General features: G+C 35.7%; 1 protein-coding gene across 3 annotated transcripts in view; it reads left to right on the top strand.

Annotated features, from left to right (window-relative positions):
- Nup205 (nuclear pore complex protein Nup205) overlaps nt 1-27,760 on the top strand; it is a 610,691-nt gene that overhangs the window by 107,735 nt on the left and 475,196 nt on the right. For 2 of the 3 annotated variants that reach the window (XM_090405715.1, XM_090405707.1), the window contains exons 6-8: nt 765-993; nt 13,383-13,553; nt 15,393-15,505. In XM_090405715.1, the coding sequence (XP_090261841.1) occupies nt 765-993; nt 13,383-13,553; nt 15,393-15,505 (513 nt within the window). The remainder of the gene's footprint in view (nt 1-764; nt 994-13,382; nt 13,554-15,392; nt 15,506-27,760) is intronic. The other variant, XM_090405724.1, reaches the window with a different exon arrangement.

Below are 27,760 nucleotides of genomic sequence, written 5' to 3'. Positions count from 1 at the left end.
ATTTGTTTGGATATTCCTCTCACATATGGGAGAGTGATATATGACTTGTTGCAGAGGCTGGCTGTAGAGATACTTCATAATTGTTAATGACTTTGTTGGCAAATGGCTCATGAAGCCATTAGATAGGAAGGCGGTTTTGATAAACTATTTCTTCTGGTAGTAATACTCCAGTAGAATACATGAAGCATCCCAAATGAATAAGTGTTTTAATGGTACTAGATTTTTGACAAGGATGGTGATATGACAGAGCATGGATATAAAATCCAGTATACTTTTTCTTTCTAAAAATGCAAAACCAAAGGCGTCCATCTGACTAACCAAGAATAAGTAGGTTTTGGAAAGGAAAATTAATTAGTCTTGATATTATGTCTTTCTTAACAGATGTTCCATTAAATGAAACATTTGAGCTACTCTTAAGTCTTTCCTATTGTTTGTCTCTTTGATTTTGCCATCCATTTTAGTTACTCCACATGTCAGAAAAAAAATTTACCAGTAAAGAGAGGGCACCATCATGGATAGTTCTCTTTAACCTACCAAAAATGCGTATCTTGGGTTTGAATAGTAAAATGACACAAGTAAGGGGAAAAAAAAGTATTATCTTAGACTTGAATTTGAATATGACATTTGAAATTTTTTGATGACCTAAACATTTAAATTGTGAATATAAGGGAAAAAAATTTTAAATTGGAGTAAATATGCTACATAATTTAATTTTGAAGGCATTTGTTCTGAAGAATTAATAGTCACTTAAATTTTCATTTCAGGTGATGGATCTTATTCAGGAAATTCGACATTCGCTGGCTGAAGTTGTTTTTTGTACTGCTTGTCAGAGTACTCTTTCTAAAGAAGAAACTTTACGTTTGATTAATATTTTAGCTAAACATGGAAATCTTAAAGGTGATGCAAGCTTAGATGATGTTACACTATCATTAGTGATGGCCCTCCTCTATGTAATGGATGTATATTTACTACAGACTTGTGAAGAAAGTGATAGTATGTTTATTTTCTCTAAAATAATAATTTTGTATTAAATTTATCAATAGCTGTAAACTTGCCATTAATACTATGCTATGGTTTTGATTTCTAATTTAACCTCATATCATATCTAGCTCTTATATGTTAATTTTGGGACATCTATCAAGAAATTTCTTTGATTATGTTTGTGTTTTATCAGACAGAATCGGTTCCTTTTCCTACCCTTCCCTATCAGTTTTGATGTAAATTTAGAGAAACCTGTGTTTTTGTTCAATTTTGCAGACAAAGTGTTTTTTGGTTATCTGATTAATAAATCATTGTGATCTGTGTGTGTGTGTGTGTGTGTGTTAAGAATAAAATATTTCTAATACATAGGAGATTTGGCCATACAGAAATGAATATTTGATTGAATTACCTCAAAAACAGTTATTTGATAACTATAACATTTGAAAGCGCTAGTGTTTTTAAGTAACTTGCGAAGAGCAAAAGAGAGAATTCTGATTTACTGATTAGCAAGAAAATTATATCTTAATTAAAAGTGACCGAAGAAGGGATGCCTGACCTCATCCTCACCATTATCTGGTCCTCACTTATCCATGTGTTTCCCCATTTACAAGGGTGTTCTTGTTATCTGCTATTGATAAGTTTCTGAAAATGACTTGGATAATGAGAACATTTTTTTTCTCATATAAAACAATATAAATAAGGTTTAATTGGGACCTTATATATATATATATATATAAAAGTGAAGTGATCAATAAATGTTTATTGTGAAACAAAAAATTGAAAATTAACAAAAAAACACATTAATTATTTTTATGAAGTGAAAAAAATTGTAACTCAGAAGATGAGTAAAGTGATTAATGATAGGGTTTCTAGTGGGTTCAATAATTCTAGACTGACTCTGCTTGAAGTCTGTTTTTCTTTAAAAAAATGAATTCATAGTTATCTGTCTGTTTTTCTGTAAATTTTTAAATAAAATTGCAATGCAGCAGGCAAACGTATCCTTGATTTTCTGTTTTACACAATGATCATATATTATTATTATTATTATTATGTGACACCTCCAGGGAGTCTAAAGACTCGTTGAGGGAGAGTGTGCCAACAGCATTGAACGATTGACCCCTTCCAGCTACTAACTGTGCTCAAACCTGCTTGACGTTTTGCTAGAACACCACATTTAGATGATTTTCCATTTGGGGTAACAGATACTGGATCATTTTCACAAAAATATTACAGGGCATCATCAGTTTTTCTAATGATTCACTAGTAAACAGCTGTCTTTTGTCAGGGCCTGATGTCATCATTATTTTTGTTTATCTCCAGATATACTGATTTTTCCAGGTCATTTGTTTGTATATGTGCATGTCATGAGATTTTAACATTACTTCCATGTCAGCTTCAGCTAATTCGTTTACATATCAGTAAACTTAGATTAAGAAAATGTGGTCTTCAGTGTTAACACTCCAACCAGCCATGACGTCTATAGACGTCCAGCAAAATCTGGATATGATTCTGTAACACCTATTGAAAGGTAGAAGCAGCTGTAGTATTCAGTACTAAATATGAAGAAAAACTGTTTTTAATCACAGGCATTATCAAGTAGAGTGATATGGGCAAACATCAAAATGGTGAATTGGACTATGAAACTTACTTGTGCCTACATTTCTACCAAAGGTTTTACTAAGGAAGAGGTGGAGGATTTTTTACATCGTTGGATAAAACAGGTGACATAAAGAAAATGAAAGATTGGTCCTTGTTGGCGATCTAAACAGAAGAGCAGGAAATAAATACAAGACATACAGTAATGTTTTGGAAAACTTGAAGGAAAGAGCAAAGCTAATCAAAACAATAAGCAATACTAAATGCTGAATTTCTGTTTAGGACATGACTAGTCATTATTAATACCATGTTCCAACATAAAGATGTGCAAAAATTCACATGGAGAGAACACAAAAATATGAAAAGTTTTATTGACTATGTGCTATTGTGGATGGTGCCATCTTCGCACACTTGTTCAGCATTTAGTATACGAATTGATTACCATTTAGTTTTGAATAGAATACGAATGAATTCATATTAAAAAGCAAATGTGCAAAAGTTTTTAAAAGTTGAGAAGCTTTGGAAGGTGAACTTGTAGACTCAGATCTAAAATTATTATTTAAGAAAAAAAAAATTCATGTTTGCAAATAAGAATCAAACCTTGGATATTCAGTAACAAATTTGAAGCAAACATTAGGTCATTCAAACAGAGAGGTAGGTGGTGAAGTTGTCTGCAAAGATAGAAAAAATCAAACTTCATTGTGTACTCATGAAGCTAAAGAAAATTCAGGGAGAAAAGGAGAATCATATTGAAAGTTTCTATCAATTAGAGAGCAGCTTTTGTTCTGAATCTTGGCATACATTATCAAGTACAAACTTTCAGTATGATCAACTGGACAATGAGACTTATTTGGGCTTGTGGTCTCACAGAAGGTTCTACCAAGGAAGAAATGGAGGAATTTTTCGAAGCATTAGAGAAGGCAGCTGGCACAATGAAAAAGGAAAATTTTCAGATCTAAATAGCAGAGTAGGAAATGATTACCAGAACATACAGAAATGTCTTGGGAAAATTTGGAGAAAAGCACATAGTTAATAATAATGGTAAATGCCTGCTGAATTTCGTTCAGGACATGGATTAGTTATTACTAACATCATGTTCCAATATAAAAATGTGCACAAATTCACATGGAGAGAAGATGCAAGAAATAAGAAAATTTCTATTGACAATGTTATAGTTGCTATATATGCTATGATATAGTTCATAGCAATTTTTTTCCTATGGGTTCAAGACACAGGAGTATACGAAAGATTTGATAGGAAGTGATCACTATTTAGTTTCAAGCAGGATAAAATTGAATTTCATATTGAAAAGAAGAGTGTGTAAGAAAGTTTTAAAATTAATCAAAGTTGAGCAGCTTTCAAAGGTGAACTGCAGACTCAAATACATAAACATCATTGAAGAAAAAATGAAAGAATTTGAAAACAATAATCAAACATTGGAGTTTCATTGGCAAACCCTTAGAAATACATTGATTGATTTGGCTAGTGAGGCACGTGGTGAGGTTCTCTGTAAGTATAGAAAAAACATTACTGCATGGTGGACTAAGAAAGTCAAGTTAAAAGAAAGCATGTGAAAGCTCATGGCAGATAAATCAGCTTTTGCCCTTAGAGAAAGAATACAGAACAAAATGTAAGAAAGCAAAGCACTATGTAACACTAGCTAAACAAAAGTCATGGGAAGACTTTGGTAAGAACATTATTATTGTTCCGGGAAACTCCAAGGAGTCAACAGACTCATCGAGGGAGGCCCTAACATCATGTCAAGAACAACTATTCAACATTCACACAGTATCTATCATACCTTGCCTTGAACTCATTCACGGTCGTAGCACCCACAACAGACTCTGGAAGCTTATTCCACTCATTTACCACTCTCCAAGTAAAGAACCTAGCTCTAACACCTTTGTCAACCACGCTCTTGCCCAGCTTCCATGCATGGCCCCTAGTCCTCCCACCACCAGTCATATTTTCAAAAATATCTTCTGGATCAATCTTATAAAAACCCTTCAGTAATTTGAATGTCTCAATCATATCACCCCTCCTTCGCCTATCGTCCAATTTCTGCAACCCACAAATCTTCAACCTATTCTCATAAGGTTCATTCCACAGACCTTCTATCATCTTGGTCACTCGTCTCTGGACCCTCTCCACTTCCTCCCCATCACGAAGAAACCCTGGTGGCCATAGCTGGGCACAGAAGTCCAGATGGGGTCTTATCAAGGATCGATACAGAGGAACAACAACTTGTTCGTCTCTGCATGTTAAAGTATTTTTCAGAAGCCAAGTGATTTGGTGAGCTGTTTTAGTTACTTTTGCAATGTGCCCCCTAAACTTCAACTCCCTATCCACCAACACTCCCAAATCCCTGGCCTCATCAATCTCCTGGAGTATGGTTCCACCAATGCGATATACTGCTGCTATTCTTTTCACCCCAAAGTGCATAACCTTACACTTTGCCACATTAAATTGACATCCATTTTTCATAGCCCAGTCCTCCAAACTATCCAAATCATCCTGTAAAATTTTGACATCCTGTGCACTCACAATTGCTCTACCCAACTTTGCATCATCAGCAAACAAGTGAACACTTCCTCTCAGATCCTTTCCAATATCATTGATGAACAAATTGAAAAGCAGTGGTCCAAGAACAGAGCCCTGTGGCACTCCACTAGTCACAAGACGTCTTTTAGACTCCACTCCTGAATAAACCACTCTTTGATATCTCTCCTTCAACCACCCTCTTATCCATCTCACCACCCCTATACCTATACCCATCTGCTCCAGTTTACTGATTAGGGTTCCATGTGGTATCCTATCAAAGGCCTTGGCAAGGTCCAGTAGTATCACTGTAAACCCATTACCCCTATCCAGTTCAGCCGTCACTGTGTTATAAAACGTGAGCAAGTTACTGAGGCATGATCTACCCTTCACAAAACCATGTTGTCCCCCATACAATATCCCATTTTCATCTATCCAATCCTGTATTCTTTTCTTGACTAATTTCTCTAAGACCTTGACAATGATTCCTGATATGCTAATCGGTCGGTAATTTACAACAGCAGTCTTGGAACCACCTTTATGCAGTGGAACTATTTTCCCCTCTTTCCACCCGCTCGGGACTAACCCAGACCCGAGACTCAAATTAAACAAAATGGTCAAGGGTACTGACAATTCTTTAGCTGCTTCTCGTACAACACGAGCTGGTATACCATCCAATCCCACAGATGTATTGACATTGAGGTTATGCAATAGACTACTCACCTCCACTTCATTAACCACAATTCCCGTATAATCTACTGGTTTATTCGTTTCTGCAATGTCACCACCTGGATGATATACTTTTGCAAAGTGCTCACTCAGTAACTCGACTGTCTCAACTGATTCAGTTATCTCCCTACCATCGGCATTCTTTAAAATCAATCTGCCATGTACATTTTTTCTTCTACTTGCTACATATCTAAAAAACTGTTTGGGATTCTCTTTAGCCTGCATGGCCAATGTTCTTTCATAGTCCTTTTTTTTGCTTTTCTTACCACACTTGTTACCCTTCTGGCCTGCGCTTTATACCGTTCATGTGCCTGCCGGTCACCTTTCTCCTTAAATTCCCTCCATAGTTGTTTCTTTTTTTGCAACTCAAGCTTAATGGTGTTATTCATCCATTTAACCCCTACTTGATTTATTATTCGGACTCTAGGTATACAGTCAGCCATTGCTTCATGCAAGCACTTCTTAACTACCTCCCATGCACTATCAACTTCTAGTCCTTGCAGTTGTACATGCCATGGCACTGAACCAATCAAACTCCTAAGCTTGTCATACTTTCCAGCCCGATAATTCCACATGTACCCTGTCTTAATTGAAATTTCTACACCTTTAGCCACCTCCCAAGTTAAGACCCTATGATCACTCTCACCGATTGGTGGCAATGTGGTCATATTTGTTACAGCCAAATCCTCAGATGTAATTACTAGGTCAAGCACTCTCTGATCCCTAGTATTTTCCATTACATGCTGTCGCAGATAGTTATCCCTTAATAACCGCATAAAATCCAGTTCCTTCCTCCCGTGTGTCCTCTCCTCACTCCAATCAATGCGACCATAGTTGAAATCTCCCATAATAATCACCCTCCTTCCACCCATTTCTTCTATTTGCTTGTGCATACTGTCTCCACCATCTTTTCCATCACCTGGTCTATAGCAGCACCCAATTGTATATTTAGTTCTGCTAGCCACAATCTCACACCAAATGGCCTCAAATGTGCTCTTTTCTCTATCCTGCAATTCAACTTCTATTCTCCTTGGCTGGAGCTCATCAGCTATCATCAACAATACTCCTCCCCCATTTTATTTTCTCTGTCATTCCTGAGCACACTATACCCATCACATTCAATCCCACTAGTTATATCATCTACAGTCAGCCATGTTTCACTAATACCTATAACCTGTGGTCTGGAAGTGCCAACCATGGCCAAAAACGCTTCCTTCTTGTTCCTAATACTCCTAGTATTAGTGTACATGAATTTAACACGCCCATTAGCCCCAACCCTACCTTGATGCCTTATATTAACTATCCCACTCAGATTTGTTGTCCTTATTTGCTCTGGCATATTATATTCATTCTTACATTCAACTGCCTCCATAAGGACTGTATCTCTACTCCCCCCCCCTTAACAAATCTAGTTTCCCTGAATTTGCACATCCACTACATTCAGCAACACTTTCTCAAGTCTTCTTACACCGTAACCATTCAAATGCAAGCCATCCATCTTATATAGATCCTTTCGCCCATCAAACTCACTCCACACATCCACAAATTCCACACCACTCGTCATACATAACCCACGCATAAAGTCATTTGCAATTATAGCCCTGCTTTTAAACATTTCACTGTCATACCGTGGCAAAAGACTAATCATTCTAACTCTCTCACTCTTTTCTTTTGCTACCTCAAACAAATCATTCAGGTCTTCTATCATTTCCATTTTATCTCCTTTCAAATCATTCGTACCTGCCACAACAATCATTTCTTTCACCCTTTCCTTTTGCTCTCTAATAGACTCAGTTACGTCCTTTATGGTCGCACCAGGTTGGTACGATTTTGTCAAATCCTCTACTAACACACCTCGTACTAACGAGTCTCCATACAGCACTCTATCCTTCATTTTGTTCATGTTCACATTCATACGTCTATTTTTCCTGTCATACCTTTTATTATTGGTTGGTTCATTCAGTCTACTTTTGTTCATGCACTCTAGCTGCTGTTTTGCTCTTTCTATCGCACTATTCAACAACGAGATCTCACTCAATGCATCTATCTCATCTTTTTTGTTCTCTGAGAAACCATTTATACTATCATTCACACCTTCTACATTCACACTCTCACAATTTTCATGTACAACCTTGCCGTTTCTTGTCATATCCCTATTTCCTTCATTCTGAAGGTTGACAAAAATATCACACTCACGATCCGAAATACACTTCAATTCCTCATTCTCCCTACATTTTCTACACACATTCAATCCTTTACTATCATCTAACCACACTCCGACCGCACTCCGCAAAGCGTACATTTCACAGCTAGTACACTGACTCATTTCTTTTATGCTACCGTTCTTTGATAACGATGGCGAACCTTCATTACTGGCCGCCATTTTCCTTCGCACAGGTACCATACTTATTTGCAACGTGTTTTGTCAAATTATACGTTATAACACACCAAAAATAGACGCACTAAAATACGCAAGGCAAACAAAACAAAACTACACAATATTAAGTAATTTGTATCGATAACTGAAAATGATACTTATCTTATCTGGAGCTTGCACGAACACTACACATTACGAATTCATCTAGCGGCGACTTCCCGACATAGATTATGTTATAAAACACTTTAGTACACTAACCACGCTGATAAAGCTCCAATAATATACCAAAATTACACACTTAAGTCCATTAAATTGAATCCAAAACATCAATAAATCAACAAAAAACACAAATCTCTCAGGAGCTCTCCGATAGCACGTCCGTTCACCAGCTAGCCTCGACACCGTATCCTTGAACGTAACATTGAAAATAAATATCATGAAGCAAAATATTCTGGAACATATTGAAAAAAGCTTAGAAACAGAAGAAAAAGTACTGTAAAAGGAATCAGAATGATAAAGGTATTCTAGATGTTTGGAGTAAGTACTTTGAAAGACTGCTAAATGAAACAAGCAGTGTCAGCATGGTGGCAGAAAACTCCCAACAGGAATGCAGTCAGGAATACATATCCATACTTGAAGTAAAAAAAATTCATCAAAAACTTGCAATGTTTATATAGTAGTTGAAATTTGACCAGAAATACTCAGATATGGAGGTATAAAAGTTTTACAGTGGCTGCATTGCATAATTCAGAAGGCCTGGCCAGAGAGTTGAATCCCAGGTGATTGAAGCAGAGCTCTCATAGTATCCATATATCAAAAGGAAAATAAAATGAAATGTGAGAATTACATAGGTATTTCCCTACTGAAAAATGGCTGAGAATTCTGGAAGAAGCTGGTGAAGAACAAGCTGGATTCAGGCCAAATAGAGGTTGTCTGGATCATATTTTCACTTTAAGACAAATAGTTGAGAAATCTTGGGAATATAACAAGGATTTCAGTTTTGTTGATCTGGAAAATACATACCACAAGGCAGAGGCATAGCTAGAGGGGGATAGAGGGAGCGTTCGCCCCCGGCAGTACTTTGAACTTTTTTTTGATCTTTTGTAGTTATTTCTAAAATACAGTATCGAGAACTCATTTCCAAATATTGTAATACTACTGCGAATTTTCCTCACAATTGCTATAAGTGTTGCTAGTAGTGAGGAGTTTTTCTACTTTGCCAATGTCTTCGACGATTTTGCTTTCAGAAAAGCAAGAAAAATAACATCTTAGAATGTTGGAATTAAAAAGTTTTACTTCAAAAATAAACAGTGTTTTAATTTCTTTCCCTATACATCATTTTGACTTTATGTAGTATTTTTGATGTGTCTTGAGAGGGCGGCAAAAGCTCTAGCTACACCACTGCACAAGGTGCCAAAAGGGAAGCTCTTCAAAACGCTACAATTATATGGTACAATAAATGGGAAATTATATTCAGCAATACATAGTCTCTATTTAAGCTGTTGGTCAGCAGTTAGAATTGAAGGAGTACAGGATATAAAATCAGATGTAAGGGTGCTTTTGTCTCCACTCTTATTCATCATCTATTGGATCACATTATGAAGGAAAGTGGCATTAAATCTGATAGCAGCATTGGAGATGTTAATCTCCTTTTTATGTAAATGTTACCTTTTAAATAAGTATTACAAGTTGGCAGAATTCTTTAACTAAATTGAATAAGTGTTGGGATAGTCATTTTTACTTCACAAGGATATTATGTAAATTTGTCATGAAGAGACTGCAGATATGAGAGTTATGAGAAAAATTAAGGGAGTGAACATAGGGCATCAGTGATAGATTCGTATATAAAATGAAGATGTTAAGAAGGCATTTAATACTGCTAGCATTCAGCTAATGTGAGGTGATGTAATGACTTAAGCAGAAGTTTGTTCCCTACCCATGTTGGCAGGGAAAAGATTCAAGTGAAGACCGAGATCTAGGTGGATGATGCAGTTAGAAGTCCAGTATATAAAATCTGACTCTGTTGATGTCCTGACAGATCAAAGACCAGTTTCAAAGGAAATTGTTGATAGAAAGTGTAATAATTGAAGGTTTTGTGTATACCATCATAGTATCCTGTATACTTCTCAAGGGTACATATCAGGAAGTTGATAATGATAAGTCAAACTCTGAGTAAATTCTGTTGAAATGTTGAAGAAATTTCAAATGGGATGTGGAATTATTACTTAGGAGAACATGCTAACTTCACGAAAGTTAAAAGTATAATCTTGCTATACAGATTTAAAATAATATGTAATCCTCTACAATGAGAATTCGAAGAAAAGAATCACTTACAATCGTCACTCTGTTGGTTTCAGTTTAGCAAATAACACATAAAATTTAGAATGGCTGGTATTGCTTCCTGTGGTGTAACTTGTGTAACCCCCCCTAGACTGTGTGATGGACCATCATATATCATTTCTTTAAAGAAATTCCTACAATCTCTCTCGCTCTCTCTTCTAGTTTTACAAGAAAAGTTCACATTTCTTCTTGACATATAATAGGATCCATATGCATTCATGTTTCTGCTGCCTTTTAAACATTCTTTAGCACAAGCTGATAGTGTTTTAAGTCATGCATGTTATTGTTTGCATGTACATTAACTTGCATGTACTTTACATTGCAAAGGTATAGTATAGGTGGTCACTTGCTGTGATTATACAAATTATATGCAGTATTAAAATGTAATCCACTTTAAATAAACAAAAGAAATTAGTAAATCATGAAAAATGGACTGAATATAACTAGAGTTATCAATTTTTGATTATATCAGTATAAACAAAGAATAAAAAAAAAAGTTAAAAAAGGGTAGTTGGGGGAGGGAATAGGTAAACAAATGCATGCAACAGAAACACACACACACACACACAACACAATTTTTCCATTTTCTTTGACATTTTATAACTGATACATTCCTCTCAAAGCTACAAATGTTACATTGTTCAGTTTCTCATTTTCAAATTTGCTTCACATTGTACATTCGTAACAGAGAATTTTATCTTTGTGTTAGAGTTAAATAATACAGGTGTGCCTTCCTTTCCCTACTTTTCCGAACAAATTGTCTTATTCTTTAAAAGCATCTCAACTGTTTTAATTTGTTTCCATAATACTAAATTATTTCAAAACGATATTTTTATAATTGTTCTGCTGCTTTGATGCTTCGTACAGTGATGGTGCCTTTTGTTCCTGTAGTTGATATTCTGCTGGCCGCTCCATGCCATAAACAGTAGGTATTCTTATTTAACCAGGTGATAGATACTCTAGCTAGCATGATATTTGATTATGTTGTACATCAGGGCTGTCCAACCTTAGTGATCCGAGGGCCACATTAAAATGGGTATCTAGTAATTTGGTGAGCAGCAGTGACATAACCTCAAAAGCTGAACAAACGAACAACACTAATTGTGCACTAATCACACTCGCACGTTCCCTGTGAGCATCCGGAGCATGTGCGTTGGAACAAAACAGTGTAAGAATGCTTCTTTGACACATTTAATATTTGAAAAACACGTGGGTATATAGTGATGTAAAAACACCAAATAAAATTACCAACATCGAGATTATCGATTAGTGATAGAATTAAAATATCTAATACGCATTTGATTCAAATTGCAATTTTATTTTTTTCGCTCATGAAAATGAAAACCCACAGGTGGGCTGCACAAAATCACACCTTGGACCGCATGTGGCCTGTGGGTAGTGCTTTGGACAGCCCTGACATATTGCATGTAGTTTTAGTCAGTACAGAATGTATGGTTAGGTCAGGTTTCAAATTTCTATTCTATCCTCATTTATTCAGTAAATTATAGTAAAGTGAGGATTGGACTTGGAATCAAAAGTTCCAGTTAGTTTTCCATGTTCCTTGTAGGATATGTGGAAGTTCCCTTCTAGTTACTGTACGCCCACAGATACGATAATCTTCGACACTTCTGCGCATGTCAGAAGAAGGAGAATCCATTTCGATAATAGGGTAATCGATCCGTCTTGTGGGATGAGTTGTTTGTTATTACATGTCGGAAAATTAACTTTTCTTTTATGAACGTTGTAATTTTTAAATTGGTAACTATTTTGCTTGTATAACAGCTGGAAAATTTTACATATAAAGTATGTGAATTTGCATATTGGTGACCAATTCGTACATCAGCTTATTTTTTTTCCCCTTCAACATGAATTGACTCTTCTTGGCAAGTTGCCAGACTAGGGTCTCGAAGCTGTGGTCAGGCAGTATGTTGTCATGATTTTGAATGTTGGTGGCAATTCGTACATCAGCTTATTGCTTTTTCCCCTTCAACATGAACTGACTCTTCTTGGCAAGTTGCCAGACTAGGGTCTCGAATCTGTGGTCAGACAGTATGTTGTCATGATTTTGCATGTTGGTGACCAATTCATACATCAGCTTATTTCTTTTTCTCCTTCAACATGAATCGACTCTTCTTGGCAAGTTGCCAGACTAGGGTCTCGAATCTGTGGTCAGACAGTATGTTGTTTTGATCCTTGAATAACCTTCATATTACCCTTAGAATCAGGTCCAAAGGCTTGATTTTAGTTAGATTAATTGGTTAAACAATGCTGTACTGCTTTACTGAACTGGGTCAGTGACTGTCTCAAATTTATCAGCTCTTCAGAGTTTTATTCATTATCTCATTGTATTAACCATACATTATTTTCTTTTCTTAAATTAAATTTTGATATGTTCCCCAAGATTTGCATGTCCTTAAATTATATTAACCATAATTTTTTATGGTATCTCATTATTCATTTTATTTATTTTTTCCTTTTATATATTATATATATACAAACTGCCAGCATCTTACTAGATCCTTTCCAGCAGGAGCCTGAAATGTATTTGCATAGATATCTATTAAAATGGTATGCTTATTTACCTTTGTATTGGTTTCTAAGTATTGTGCAGGCTTTCTCTCCTCACTGCATTTCCAAATGAACTATTTTAAAGGTTTTATGTTTATTATTTCATAGAAAATATTTGAGAAGAATTTATTCAGAACTTTCAATTATTATTATTATTTTATTATTAAATGTTTAATATTATTGAATTATTATATAAATATTTTTATATAATAAAAATTTTCAATTATTATTATTATTTAAATTCTCTTTCTAGATTTAATTCAGAAATTGAATTTAGTTGCAGTTCCAGAGTTGTCAGCAACCCTTCATAAGGAATTAGTAATTCAGGAAACTGCTTGGCAGACTGATGGGCTAAAAAGCATTTTAAAATTTGCTTGGGGAATTGCTTTACGCACATTATCACAGTTTCCATTAATGTCTGTAGGTGAGTACGTATTCATGTAAACCTAATAATATTCTATTTCTGTTATATATGAGGGAGACATGGAAAGTTCTGATAAACACCTAGAACAAAAATGAAATTAAAGCAACTGATATAACCACAAGAAAGAACATAATAAATTTTTAATAAAAACTTCCAACACAAGAAAGAACATACGAGGATATAAGAATATAAAAACATAAGTTAACTTCATAACTCTACTACTAGTATGCTTCTTTCTTGTGGCTATATCAGTTGCTTTAATATCATTTTTGTTCTAGGTGTTATCAGAATTTTCCAGATCCCCCCCCCCCCCATGCATTATTCCAATTTGATGATTGTGTTGCCATTATCTTTAAAATTTATTGTGTGATTATTCAACCTGTGGATCTTTGCTGTTCAGGTTACCAGTGATGAAAGCCAGAGAGAAGGAATAAGAGGAGATACAGATTCATCCACACGATACATGGGTGGATGGATACATGTTAACATATCATTGATCTTAGTTCATATCCCATCTTGTTCATATATATATATATATATATATATATACAGCAGTCCCTCGATTAGTGCGCCTAATGCGTTCTTTAAAACAGGCGCATTAATCGAAAATGCACTAATCAAATATAATAACCTATGGGAAAATGTATAATTCGTTCCTCAGATTTCTTTTTTTGACCCTTTATATAAAAATTCTTTTTTTTTAAAAGAATTAGGTATGTCTCAGGGTCTGGTTAAAGGAAAACCATGAAGCTGAAAGACAATAAAACATATTCAGAATATAAATTTATTATTCTACTTCTTAACAAAGAATTCAGCTAACGTAGTTTGGTGGGCATTTTGTTTCTTTTTTTTCATACAACCGACGGTATGGCCCTATTGCCTCTTTTACTCTTTTGCAAATTTTACTGCTTCTCTCTTCATCAGGGTCAGCTTCTAAGCATTGCTGCTTAAAAACTTCGATTGTACGAAAAATATTTTCAAATTGTTTCTGTGAAATCTTTTTCGGCTGACTATCAGTGGTTACATTTGCTTCATATTCTTCGGGATCTTTCCGCTGTGCATCTAAATTTATCAGGTTGGAATCACTCAATTATTCAGAATGAGATTTAATTAACTCTTGGACCTTATCACTGAAGGGGAGAAAGAAATGAAGGACGTACAAATTTTTCGCCAGTACAAGAAATCACGTGCTTTATAGATAAAATTTCCCAACTGTTATAGAAGCAAAATAATTACCACCTTAAAAACTACAATGATCATAAAAGAGAAGTTAATTTTCCGACGTGTAATAATAAACAACTCATCCCAGAAGATGGATTGATACCCTATTATCGGAATGGCGTCTCCTTTTTTTGTGACATGCACAGAAGTGTCAAAGGGTCTCGAATCTGTGGGCATACTATAGCAGATGACATAACTTTTGGCGGTAAAAATTTGGAACATAGCTTACATAGTTTACATGGAAGTAGTGTAGTATGCCATTAAAAATAATTTCGTAAAATGTTTTAAATCGGTAACTAAATTATTTCATTCTGGTGAGGGATTTTTTAAAATAGTTAGCCAGAAAAATGTATAGATAGAACATTTTTAAAATCTGTAACATTTATTTTTAAGATGTATATGGGCACACTAATCAAATTTTAGAGGCGCTCTAATCGAATTTGGGTATCGAAAAAAAATGATGCACTAATCGAAAACGTACTAATTGGGGGCGCATTAATCGAGGGATTACTGTGTATATATATATATATATATATTACTTGTGTGTTTTTTACATTGTTAGCCAATATGTATAAATATGCGTAATAAGTATGTATAATTTTTTTAATAATTTAACAGATTTTGGCCATTGTGTGGAAGATGATGAAAAAACAGTTGAACAAGCAATTGAAGAAGATGCATTTCAAGCCATTCAGATTTTGATTGTTCAAAACTCTTCATTTCATCAAGAGGTTTGTGGAATATTGTAGCTGTTTTTTTTTTAAATCCTTAAAATGAATGGTATTAGAGGTGTAGAAGTTTTGTACTATGGTTGTGGGAACAAAGAAAACTATTAATATTGAACTTTAAAAGCTAAATGCATTTCTTTTACACTTGTGCTTTTCATGGTATTGTCAATAATTTGAGTAATGTTGTTATTCAGGAAATTAAAATGATTATTTCAGGAAATGATCATTGTCATGGTATGGTAAGTATCTTTACAGTAAGTATGTACAATATATAATTCAAAAGATATACAAAATGGTTCTCTTGTGACATAGATTGATTTACAGCCTGTTGTTGGTTAAGTTGCTATTATATATATATATTCAAGATACCAAGTAATTTTATATAAACTTAGTTTTTAATCCTATTTTCCAAGTAAGTAAACAGACAAGTAAGTCAAGTTTGCACCTGCACATAGTACAAGTCTCAGGCAACTTGTGGTAAAGGTGGATTAAGCTCTGATCACTTTCCTTTATATTTTTTCCTTAATGTACATCCCCTTGTGGAGATGTATGATGCTATGCATTAAAGGCAATGGTCACTATCCATACTGGTTTCGACCTTTATTGAGGTCTCATCAGTGGGAGCTAATGTTGAAGTAATGCAGAGCTTATGAATTTTACCTAAACAAGTTGCCACAAGGTGCTTTGACCTTATTAAATAAAATCGCAGGATGAGAGATAGATGTAGAAAGTTTTTTAACTTGGGTATATTATGTATTCAAGATACCAAGTAATTTTATATAAACTTGGTTTTAATCCTATTTCCCAAGTAAGCAAACAGACAAGTAAGTCAAGTTTGCACCTGCACGTAGTGCCAGTCTGAGGCAACTTGTGGTAAAGTGGCACTATCACGAGTTGCCTCAGACTTGCACTATGTGCAGACGCAAACTTGACTTACTTGTCTGTTTGCTTACTTGGGAAATAGGATTAAAAATCATCATCATCATCATCAAATTCCTGCCATGTATCCTCAAGGGGTGTACAGGATATGACAGTACTACATGAAAAAATTACATCTAGGGGTGTACCCTCAAGGGATGTACAGGATATGACAGTAATACATGAAAAAATTACATCATTACTAACTTCCTATCTACAATTTTCCTCCAAATCAGTCTGTTACTTGTCAAGACTCCAACATTATCAGATCTTATATTTCTATCGTCTAAGGCACTTTGTACCGTATCAATCCACCTATATCTTGGTCTTCCTCTGGGTCGTTTTCCTGGCAGAGAACACTTGTTTTGCTAATCTTTCCTCTCCCATTCTATTTAAGTGACCATACCACCTGAGATTAGCTCTGCTAACGCATTCCTGGATGCTGACAGTGTCAAGTTCTTTCCTAATATCCTCATTTTTAATATGATATTGCCATTGATGCCATCTGTTCACGCCTCTAATCTTTCTCAGGACTCTCATATCTGTGGTCTCTAGTCTTTGGTCAAGTGTTTTACTTCTGACCCAGCTCTCAGATCCATAAGTTAAAACTGGTTTGAACACTGTCTTGTATACAGTTAATTTACAAGACAGTGTTCAAACCAGTTTGAAACCAGATTAAAAACCAAGTTCATATAAAATTTGGTATCTTGAATACATAATATACCCAAGTTAAAAAACTTTCTACACACATATATATATATATATATATTTTATTTTTTTTTTATTTTAAAAGTGTTATAGTCCAGTAACTTATGGTTTAATATATATTTTTCTTCCAAACTGTTCTATTATTTGCTAGTTCTTCATTATTATAAGACTTACTTACTCTTCTGTGCTTTAATCCTAACTGCATCAGCACAAGTACAGTCGAACTTGGTTATAACAAGCACCAGGTGACTGACAAAAGTTTCTTTGTCATAAGCATTAAAAAATAGATTCAAAAAATCATATTAGAGAGAAAAAAATAATATAATGATGTATCTAGATATTATTTGTATGAGTATGCTTATAAAATACAATACACTTAATATTAAACACAGTTTATTTTTCCTTAATGGTAAGGAAGGCAAAACTAGAATATGAGAAGAGATTGACACTAAGATCCAAAGAAAATCCTAGGGAATTTTTTTACTATATGGCCAATAGGAGGAAAAATGATTATGGAAGAATGACATTACAGGATTAAAATGGGAATAGAGTGACTGATGCAGAGGACATAGTGGAGTTGTTCAATGAGCACTTTATTGGAGTATTTCATCCTGGAGAAGTTTTTAATACTAGAGGGATAGGGGGTTTAGAGGTGCAAGAGGAGAGTATGTTCCGAATACTGAGTACTGTGGATGTCAGCAAAGCTGTGGGACTGGATGGTATTTCACCATAAGTTTTGAGAGAATGTGCTAAAGAACTAACAGCTCTGTTGACTTAGCTCTTCAATAAAAATCTGGTTGTGGGAAAGGTACCCAAGGAAGGAAGGTAAGATAATGCCGCTGCACAAGGCGGTAGCAGCCTAGAAGTGTCTAATTATTGGCCAGTTTGTGTGTCATCAGTACTTGTTAAGGTTTTGGAGAAATTAGTGAGGGACCATATACAGCATTGGGCAGATGAGGGTAATGTTATCTGTGAGAATCAACATGGATTTGTTAACGGTTGCTCTTGCTTTAGTAATATGATTGCCTTTTATAAAGTGACGAGCAGTTGATGAGGGAAAGGCATATACTGCCTTTTTTTTTTTTTTTTTTTTTTTGCAAAGGCATATGACAGGGTGCCACGATAAGCTAATACTTAAGTTGCAGCACATGGGTTTAGATGTCGGTTATTCAACTGGATTCAGGATTGACTCTTTGATAAGTATCGGAGAGTTGTGTATGGTGGGGCAATATCAAGGAGGCAGAAGGTTACAAGTGGGGTTTCACAGGGCTCAGTACTGGGACCTATATTATTTAACCTTTATATCAATGACATTGTCAATGGATTGCAAGGGGATATTCAGTTGTTTGCAGATGATGTGATGCTGGGCAGGATGATTAGTAATAGTGCAGATGTGGCAGCCCTGCAAGAGGAGTTGAATAAACTGGACAGATTGGCAAATGAATGGGGGTGTCTGTTTAATGCAGCAAAATGTAAAGTCTTGAAGTTTGGTATACATCGATTCGAGGCTGCATACTCAATTGAGGAGCTGTACTGGAGGAAGTAGGGGAGACAAGAGATCTGGTGGCAATGATTGATAGAAAACGAAATTCAGGGGGCATATTGTAATGGTGGTGATGGTAGCTCAGAGGATTGCTGCAATACTGAGAAGGATGCTATCCTGCAGAGGTAAAAGAGTTAACATTCCTTTATCCAAGTGTAAGCAAACAAAGTTTTTGTCCCTGAAGTATCTGCAGGACTAGGAAAACTTGTGGCAAAGGTGGACTAAGTTCTCATCACTTTCCTTAGTATCCCATAATGCAAAGCACATCTCCTTGCGGACATATATAATGTATATTACTGTATATTTATACATGTAATGTATGCATGTGTCCACAACAAGATGTGCTTTGCATTATGGGATACTAAGGAAAGTGATTTGTTATACTGATTTGTGATACTGATCTTACTTCATACAAATACACTTGGTATATCATATCTGGGGACTGGTGTTCTACTTTTCTTTCCCTCCACTCTCTCCTACTTCTTAACCCACCCCCCAGTGCTATTAGAGAAACTCGAGGGCGAGGGGGGTGACTCTTTCCTCTCAAACTGTAGTTTCCACTATCTACTAAAAAAAAGCGGCTGAATTCAGGTCAAGGAGTGGTGGTTGACACTTGACGAAAACTGAACTATTGAAACCGAATGAACTCTAATAACCTAAAGATACATTCCGGCTCAACCGTTGCCCGGTCAAACAAGGGTCAAGGTGAAAAATATGCTATTGGAACAAAACAACACCTAATAGACAGGAAAAACATAACAAGTATAGGAACATGGAATGTAAGAACTCTTCACCATGAAGGAGCATTGGAAATACTATTGCAAGAATTAGACAACTACTGATGGGAAGTGATTGGACTCTGCGAAACCAGATGGACTGGAAAAGGAGAATTCCACCATGGACAGTACAAAATCTTAACTTCAGGCAGGGAGGACAACAAACACCAAGAAGGAGTAGCACTTATATTAAAACCAACTCAAAACTCTCTATTGTCCTACAATCCTATCTCACCTAGGATAATTAAAGCAACATTTAAAACATCAATCAGATCACTAACTATTATTCAGGTATACTCTCCAACTTCGACATCATCAGAAGAAGACATTGAGAAGTTCTTTATAGATTTGCAAAAATCAGTACAGCAGACATCAAGTCAAGATCTCCTAATTGTAATGGGAGACTTAAATGCAAAAGTAGGCAACGACTGGGATACCTGGCCAAGAGTAATTGGAAAGTTCGGGTATGGAGAAAGCAATGAACGTGGTGAAAGACTGCTAAACGTCTGCTCAAATAATAGACTAACAATAACCAACACTCTCTTTAAACATCAAAAACCCCAAAGAAAATGGACACGGTTATCACCAGACAGACAAACCAAGAATATGATAGACTATATTATTGTAACCAAAAGATGGAAATCAAATATCCTAAACTGCAGATCCTTCTCTGCAGATTGTGGATCAGACCATAAGCTAGTATTAGCAAACCTAAGAATAAAGTTAAAATCTGGAAGCACTTTTAGAGTCAAAAGGAGACTGAATGTAAAAAAACTACTAGACAACAATATTCTAAGAAAATATGAACTAGAACTAGATAAAAACCTGAAGGAATTGCCAAAACAGAATATAAACATTGATGAACATTGGTGCAAATTAAAGGAAATAATATTAAATTCGGCAGAAAATCAATAGGTTACACAGAAAGATAAAGTAAAAAGGATTGAATGAATTAAAAAGGTTAAGCGATCAAAGGAAATGCATGAAACTAAAACAGAACTATAACAGAAATGAATATAATAGATTAACCAGAGAAATTAGAAAACTATTTAAAAGAGACAAGAATAACTGGTTAGAAGAAAAATGCAAAATGGCAGAAAAGCTATCAAAAGAAAGTAACCTTCATGGATTATATAAACAAACAGACCAAATTAGTAAGACATTGACAACAAAAATTATAATGATCAAAAACAAAGAGGTACAACTAATCGTAAGTAAAACAAAAAGAATGGCCAGATGGGAAGAATACTTCAAAGATTTATATAATAAAAACAGCTCCCAGGATATTAAGATTCCAGCCACTGAAATGGAAGAGGAAGCAAATATCTTTACCAAAGAAATAATAGCATATAGCATAGAAAAACTCAAAACTAGGAAAGCACCTGCCATTGATCAAGTACATGCAGAATCATAAAAGCAGGAAATGAACAACTTTTGGAACCATTAAAAACATTATTTGAAAGGATCTGCAAAAATGAAGCAGTGCCTGCTGATTGGACCAAATCAGTCATAACTCCTATATACAAAAAAGGAGATAAAACAGAATGCAATAATTACAGAGGCATTAGTCTCCTCGGTATTCCAAGTAAGATTTTTACGAAAGTACTCCAAAAACAAATTAAGCCATATATAGAACTGGCAAAGAACAAGCCGGAAAAGAACAAGCCAGTTTCAGACAAGGGCGAAGCACAATTGATCAACTATTCATCATAAGACAGCTAATAGAAAAGACACTAGAGTACAACCAAAGTTGCTACATAAATTTCATAGACTTTCGTCAGGCATTTGAGTCAATCCGTAGAAGAGAACTATGGAAAACTATGGAAAAATTTGGAATTCCCAACAAAACCATAAGAATAATAAAGAATCTATATGAGAAATCTGAAAGTGCAGTACAAATGGAGGACACCTTAACCAACTGGTTCCACACAGGGAGTGGAGTAAGACAGGAATGCAATCTGTCACCAGACCTGTTCAATCTTACACTGGAAGAAGCAACCAGTAAGGCCTTAAACAATGAAGGCTCCGGAATCAAAATATATATGGGAAAAATGTGACAAATTTAAAATTTGCAGATGACATTGCATTACTTGCAAGCACAGAAGAAAATCTACAGCGAATTTCTGATTAAATTAATGGTGGAGTGTATAAAATCTGGATTAAACATAAATATAGACGAAACAAAAATTATGCAAATAGGAAAAAGAAGCACCAATCTGGAAATTGATAGTAAGAATCTAGAGCAGGTAGAAAACTTCACCTACCTTGGAGGAGTTATTGAGTACAATGGTGAAATTATAAAAGATATAAATAGACGAATCAGTCAAGCATCCCAAACTTTTGGACGACTTAATAAAATATGGAAGTCAAGAGACATGAAACAGGTAACAAAAGTAAGAATCTGTGAAACAATGGTCCTCCCAATACTCCTCTACGGAAATGAATGCTGGAATCTCAAAAAGGTTGAAGAGAAAAAATTAATAGTTACTGAAATGGATTGGCTAAGAAGATTACTTGGAGTATCTCTTCTGGATCGACTAAGAAACGAAGACATAAGGAAACGACTAAAACAAGAAATAACAATAATAGACGAAATCCAAGAAAGAAGATTGCGATGGTTTGGCCATGTGACCAGAATGGGAACAGAAAGACTACCATCTAAAGCCCTGAATACAATGACGCAAGGTAAAAGATCCAAAGGACGGCCCAGAATTAGATGGATAGACAAAATAAAAGAGGACCTGAAAACCAAATCACAACAAGCGACACCAAACTGGACAGAATTGTTCGGACTCTCCAAGGAAAAGGAGAAGTGGAAAGAGTTCATTCGGCCTCATCATCATTTGCATAGATGATGGAAGAGAGAAGAAGGAAAGTGATGAGAATTTAGTCCACCTTTGCCTTGAGTTGACCCAGTCCTGATGATACTTCAGGCGCAAACTTTGTTTGCTTACACTTGGATAAAGGATTAAACTAAATATATAATTTATAGTCTAGCCAAGTGGAATAAAACTTCCAGTTATCATTACGTTGTATAAAACCCCTGATCAGACCACACATGGACTATTGTTCTCAAATTTGGTCCCCAGGATTTGAAGGGGATAAATTAACTGTGGAAAGGCTACAGAGGCAGATAACAAAGATGGTTTCAGGACTATACAATGTCAGTTACAAGGATCGACTGAGGGAATGTGGACTGCAGAGTTTGGTGGATAGAAGAAGGAGAGGTGATATGATCGAGACTTTTAAACTGTTGAGAGGTAGCTACACGGTAGACATTGGGGGAGTTCTTTCACTTGGTGGGAAGGAGCGTTGAGAAGAGGACCATCACTGGAAGTTACGAAAGGAAGCTGTGAGCAAGAGGGTGAGGGATGGTTTCTTTGTGTGGAGGGTGGTTGAACCCTGGAATGCATTGCCTGAAGGAGTGGTTAGAGCGAGAATGGTCAATGAGTTCAAGGAGTTATGATAAACTTTGTGTTTTCTAAGAACGACCTCCCACGTTGAGTCTTTTGACTCCATGGAGGCCTGGATGATAATAATAATTTTAGAACCATACACATAATACTATGTACAGTGTATTTCTCTATAATTAAAAACAATACTAATTAATAATGGGGGTGCTTAAGGATTAAAGCTGTATAACTGAGAGGAGACCTCCACATAGCCTTTAAAGGGATGCGGAGAACTGACCAGGGCTTCTGACCTAATGTCCAATCCTCACCTTCTCGTGGTACACCCTTTTGGGTATCTACCTGGATACTGAACGAACGAGGATGGGCTGGCAATTTGGGATTTAGCCAACCAAATTGTATTCCTATTGGCTTAAACCAATATAGAAAATGATGGTATACCATGACAAAATTTCATGCCGGCTTGGGCGTTGCCCTGTTAAATAAGGCACCCGTTGTTTTCACCAGGACGAACAGTGAAAAGTCAGCTGCTGGAACAAATCTGAAAACACACCCCAACTGAACATCACCAGAGTTAAAGATTGGTTCTATCAACATAAGAAGCCTGAATGGCAAAGAAATGGAGCTAGCTGATGAATTAGATAAGTACCAGATCGACATAATAGGGGTGACTGAAACAAAAAAAGACAAAAACTGGTGAGATCTTTCTGGGCAATAAATACATAATGTTATACTCAGGCAATGACAATCAAGGAAAAGAAGGAGTAGCCATAGTATTCAACAGAAAATATGAGGCTAATCTTCTTGAATGGTAGTCACTCTCAAGTAGAGTGATGTAGGCAAATATCAGAATGGGGAATTGGACAATGAGACTTATTTGTGCCTATGGTCCCGCAGAAGGTTCTACTAAGGTAGCAGTGGAGGCATTTTTTCAGGCTTTAGAAAAAGCAACTGACACAATGAAAAAGGAAAAGTTGGTCCTTGTTGGGGATCTGAATAGCAGAGTAGGAAATGATTGTCAGACATACAAAAATATTTTGGGAAAATTTGGAGAAAAGAGCAAAGCTAATAATAATGACAAATACCTGTTGGATTTCTGCTCAGGACATGGACTGGTTATACTAACACCATGTTCCAACATAAAAATGTGCACAAATTCACATGGAGAAAAGAGGCAAGGAATAAGAAAAGTCTCATTGACTATGTTATTGTTGATAGTGATGTTTTCTCCCTGGTGCAGGATACCATAGTGTACAGAGGATTTGAAATTGGAAGCGATCACTATTTAGTCTTGAGCAGGATAAAAATGAATTTCATATTGAAAAGAATAACATGTAAGAAAGTTTTAAAGCAAATAAAAGTTGAGCAGCTCTCAAATGTGAACTGTAGACTAAAATACACAAAGATTATTGAAAAAAAAATGAAAGAGTTTGAGAACAGGAACCAAACCTTGGAGATTCAGTGGCAGGCCTTGAAGAAAACCCTGATTGATTCAGCCAGAGAGGCATGTAGTGAGGTTGTCTGCAAGGATAGAAAAATCAGAACTCCATGGTGGACACAGGAAGTTAAAGAGGCAGTGAAGGAAAAGAGGAAAGCATATCAAAAGTTCCTAACAAATAAGTCAGCTTTTGCTCTTAGAGAATACAGAGAAAAATGTAAGAAAGCGAAACACTCTGTAAAACTAGCTAATCAAACGTCATAGGAAGACTTTGGCAAGAACATAGAAAATAAATATCAAGAAGATGGTAAGATGTTCTGGAGGTTGTTGAAGAAGCTTAGAAATGGAGCAAAGAGTGCTGTGAATGGAGTTAGAGATGATAAAGGTGACATGAAAACAGGAGAAAAAGATATCCTTGAAGTATGGAGTAATTACTTCGAAAAATTGCTAAATTGGATTCACCATTACACGTTTCCAAAATCCAAACAGCAGTCAAAAAGTGGACAGAAGCCAGTTGTTCAGCGCCAAACAAGACAAAGTTGGTTCCATAGCAGGAAAGGTCATGGCATCGGTGTTTTGGGATGCTAAAGGCATTTTCTATATTAATTATCTTGAAAAGGGTAAAACAATAACTGGGGAATGTTATTTCGATCTTTTAACCAGAGTAGACGAAAACATTTGTAGAAAAAAGAACCAGTTTGCAGAAGAAAAAATCATCTTTCATCAGGTCAATGCACCTGCCCACAAAGGTGATTTGGCAGTGGAAAAATTAAGGGATCTGCACTATGAATTGTTGGAACATCCACCTTATTCCACAGATTTGGCTCCCTCTGACATCTATCTCTTCCCAAATCTAAGTCATCCTCGCTGGTCAACATTTTTCTTCGAATCAAGAGGTGATTGCAGCTGTAGAGGGGTATTTTTGCAAATCTTACTGAGAACCACTACAGGATAATGGCACTGGACCATCGCTGGAATAAATGTATTAGTCTTAAGGGAGATTATGTTGAAAAATAAAAGTAATTTTGAAATTATAAATTTGTTTTTTCATTGTTAGTTTCATTGTTTTTCATATATATATATATATATATATATATATATATATTGATGAAAAATGGAAAAAATATTAATATCATTAAATGTTGGCTTGATTGGCTAAGTGGATATGTGTTCTTCAACGAGCAATGTGTTTCAATCTTACTGTGGGCATGGATGTTTATGAATGTCTTTAGGTGGTTGATGAATTTCATTGCCTGATATGAAACCACATGTCTTATTATTAGAGGCCTGAAATGGCTTGAAAGAGCTTCAAGCTTGGTCTCTAGAACATACCTTTTAGATTATCTGTTCTTAATCCACTCATGCTTTCAATACTATGGCCATAGTTTACAACCTTTCATGAGTGGGATTCACATAAAAATTACTAATATTCTGTTAGTAATTATAAATAATTCTTTATTTTAATAACTTTATTATATAGTCATTTCTCAGTATAGCAGATCCCATTATTGTGAATTCCCTCACTATAATAAAGCACCAAAAAGTGTCATAGTATCAGTATTATCTGCTGTGAAAGCTTTTCCCTTGGTCCCTGTAAATTTGCTCATATTGTGTCATTTGAGCAATCCATAGAGTATTTAAATAGTGTAATTCCAATGAATACTTATACTGAAATGGCAACATTAGGTTCATGCAATTAATTAAAGCTTAATTCTTCCTGCTCGTGACAGTTGACAGTAGGAGATGAACTTCATCACCCAGTATGAGACCACTACCCTGTTTATTACAGGCTTGAAATGGTTTGAAAAAGTTTCATGTTTGGTCTCTAGAGCAGAATTTCCAGGGACTGAATAAAAAAAATAAATAAAAATGCAAAACAAATATATAAAATTAATTAAAAAAAAAATAGAAAACAACAGTTCTTTTCTCACCATCCACAGTACAAATATACTATAAGATTACATAAAACCTTTTGTGGGAATGTCATAAAAATAGCAAAAGTAAAGCAGTTTTTTTTAAACAGCCTATTATCATTTAAGAAAATGGAATTTTAAAGCAGTACTGGTGAACGGATTTTTTTTTTTTTTTTAAGTGCTGTGTGTGTTGACAGGGGTCAGGAGTAATCTGTTGAGGTTCTTAATTTTTGAACTGCTGGAGGTTGTAGTCCTTTGGAAATGCTTCATGGGAAGCTATTCCACAAAATTGAGATGGAAGGAATGAAAGATAATTGGAGGTAGCAAGTTTGGTGAGTATGCAGTCTGACCACAAAGTGATGTTGAGTAACTGTTACTAGTTTCTGTAGATCTGAAAAATGGAAGGCATAGCGAATGCTAGTTCTGTTGAACGATGGCCATGGAAATATTTGTAGAAGAGACACAGTGCAGGAATGGAGCTTCTATGGGAAAGTGGCTGAGAAGAGCCTGTAAGAGATATGTCATTAATCATATAACTGTAGTGTTTTGAATAGCTTCTCTCTTGGCATCTTGTCATATACCTTTTCCAGATCTACAAAACTTAAATACAGATCTTTGTTATATTCCCCTGATTTCTCAACTATTTGTCATAAAGTGAAAATCTGATCCTGACATTGGCCTGAATCCAGTTTGTTCTTCACCAAGCGTTTCTTCCACAATCCTTCTCAACCGTTTCTCAAGTATACTTGCATAGATCTTGCCAGGAACACTCAGTAGGGAAATACCTCTGTAATTCTCACATTCAGTTTTATTTCCCTTTTTATATATGTACGATGAAAATGCTTGGTGATATTTGGTCTCCCTGTCTAGTACCTCTGCTTGTTTTAAACCATTTCCCCAAATCATCACCTATTCTAACTGCTGCAACTGCATTCTGGTAAACATCTTTTAATATACTTTGGCTGTTCAATAAGTAATAAGACTAATTTTACTGTGGCAAAACCACTCATCACAATATTAATTTCTGTGGAATAAAGAAATGTTGCTTTATGTATTAACAAAAGAGCTTGATAGATGGTGTATACGGGCTGATGTGCCAGAGTGTCACGTGACTAAACGCAAGTGCTCATCGGCGCATCTACGAGGTGCGACCAGTCTTCGAAATGGAAGCGTCCTTGGAACAGCGTTATGCGATTAAATTTTGTGTGCATTTGCAAAAATCGGCATCGGACACTTTTAACTTGATACGTGAAGCTTTCCACGATGAAGCAATGTCGAGGGCAAGTGTTTTTCGCTGGCATAAAACTTTTAAGGAAGGAAGGCAAAATGTGGAAGATCTTGAACGTGAGGGAAGACCTTCGACGTCCATCACAGAGACAATGATCAACACAGCACCGATTATCATCAAGCACATCAAAATATCCATTGCTGAAGAATGGCTTCTTATTGCACCACTATAATGCAAGGCCACATTGCTGGTTGTGTAGTGGACGTTTTGCAGATGAACAACACAGATATCCTACCACACCCTCCATACAGTCCTGATCTCGCA

This window comes from Typopeltis vanoorti, chromosome 2 (genome assembly GCF_054136105.1).
Source record: "Typopeltis vanoorti isolate ZY-2024b chromosome 2, IOZ_Tvanoo_1.0, whole genome shotgun sequence".
Classification (NCBI taxonomy): domain Eukaryota; kingdom Metazoa; phylum Arthropoda; class Arachnida; order Uropygi; family Thelyphonidae; genus Typopeltis; species Typopeltis vanoorti.
The sequence above is the reverse complement of the archived record's forward strand: the minus strand, read 5'-3'. Positions and strand labels throughout refer to the sequence as shown.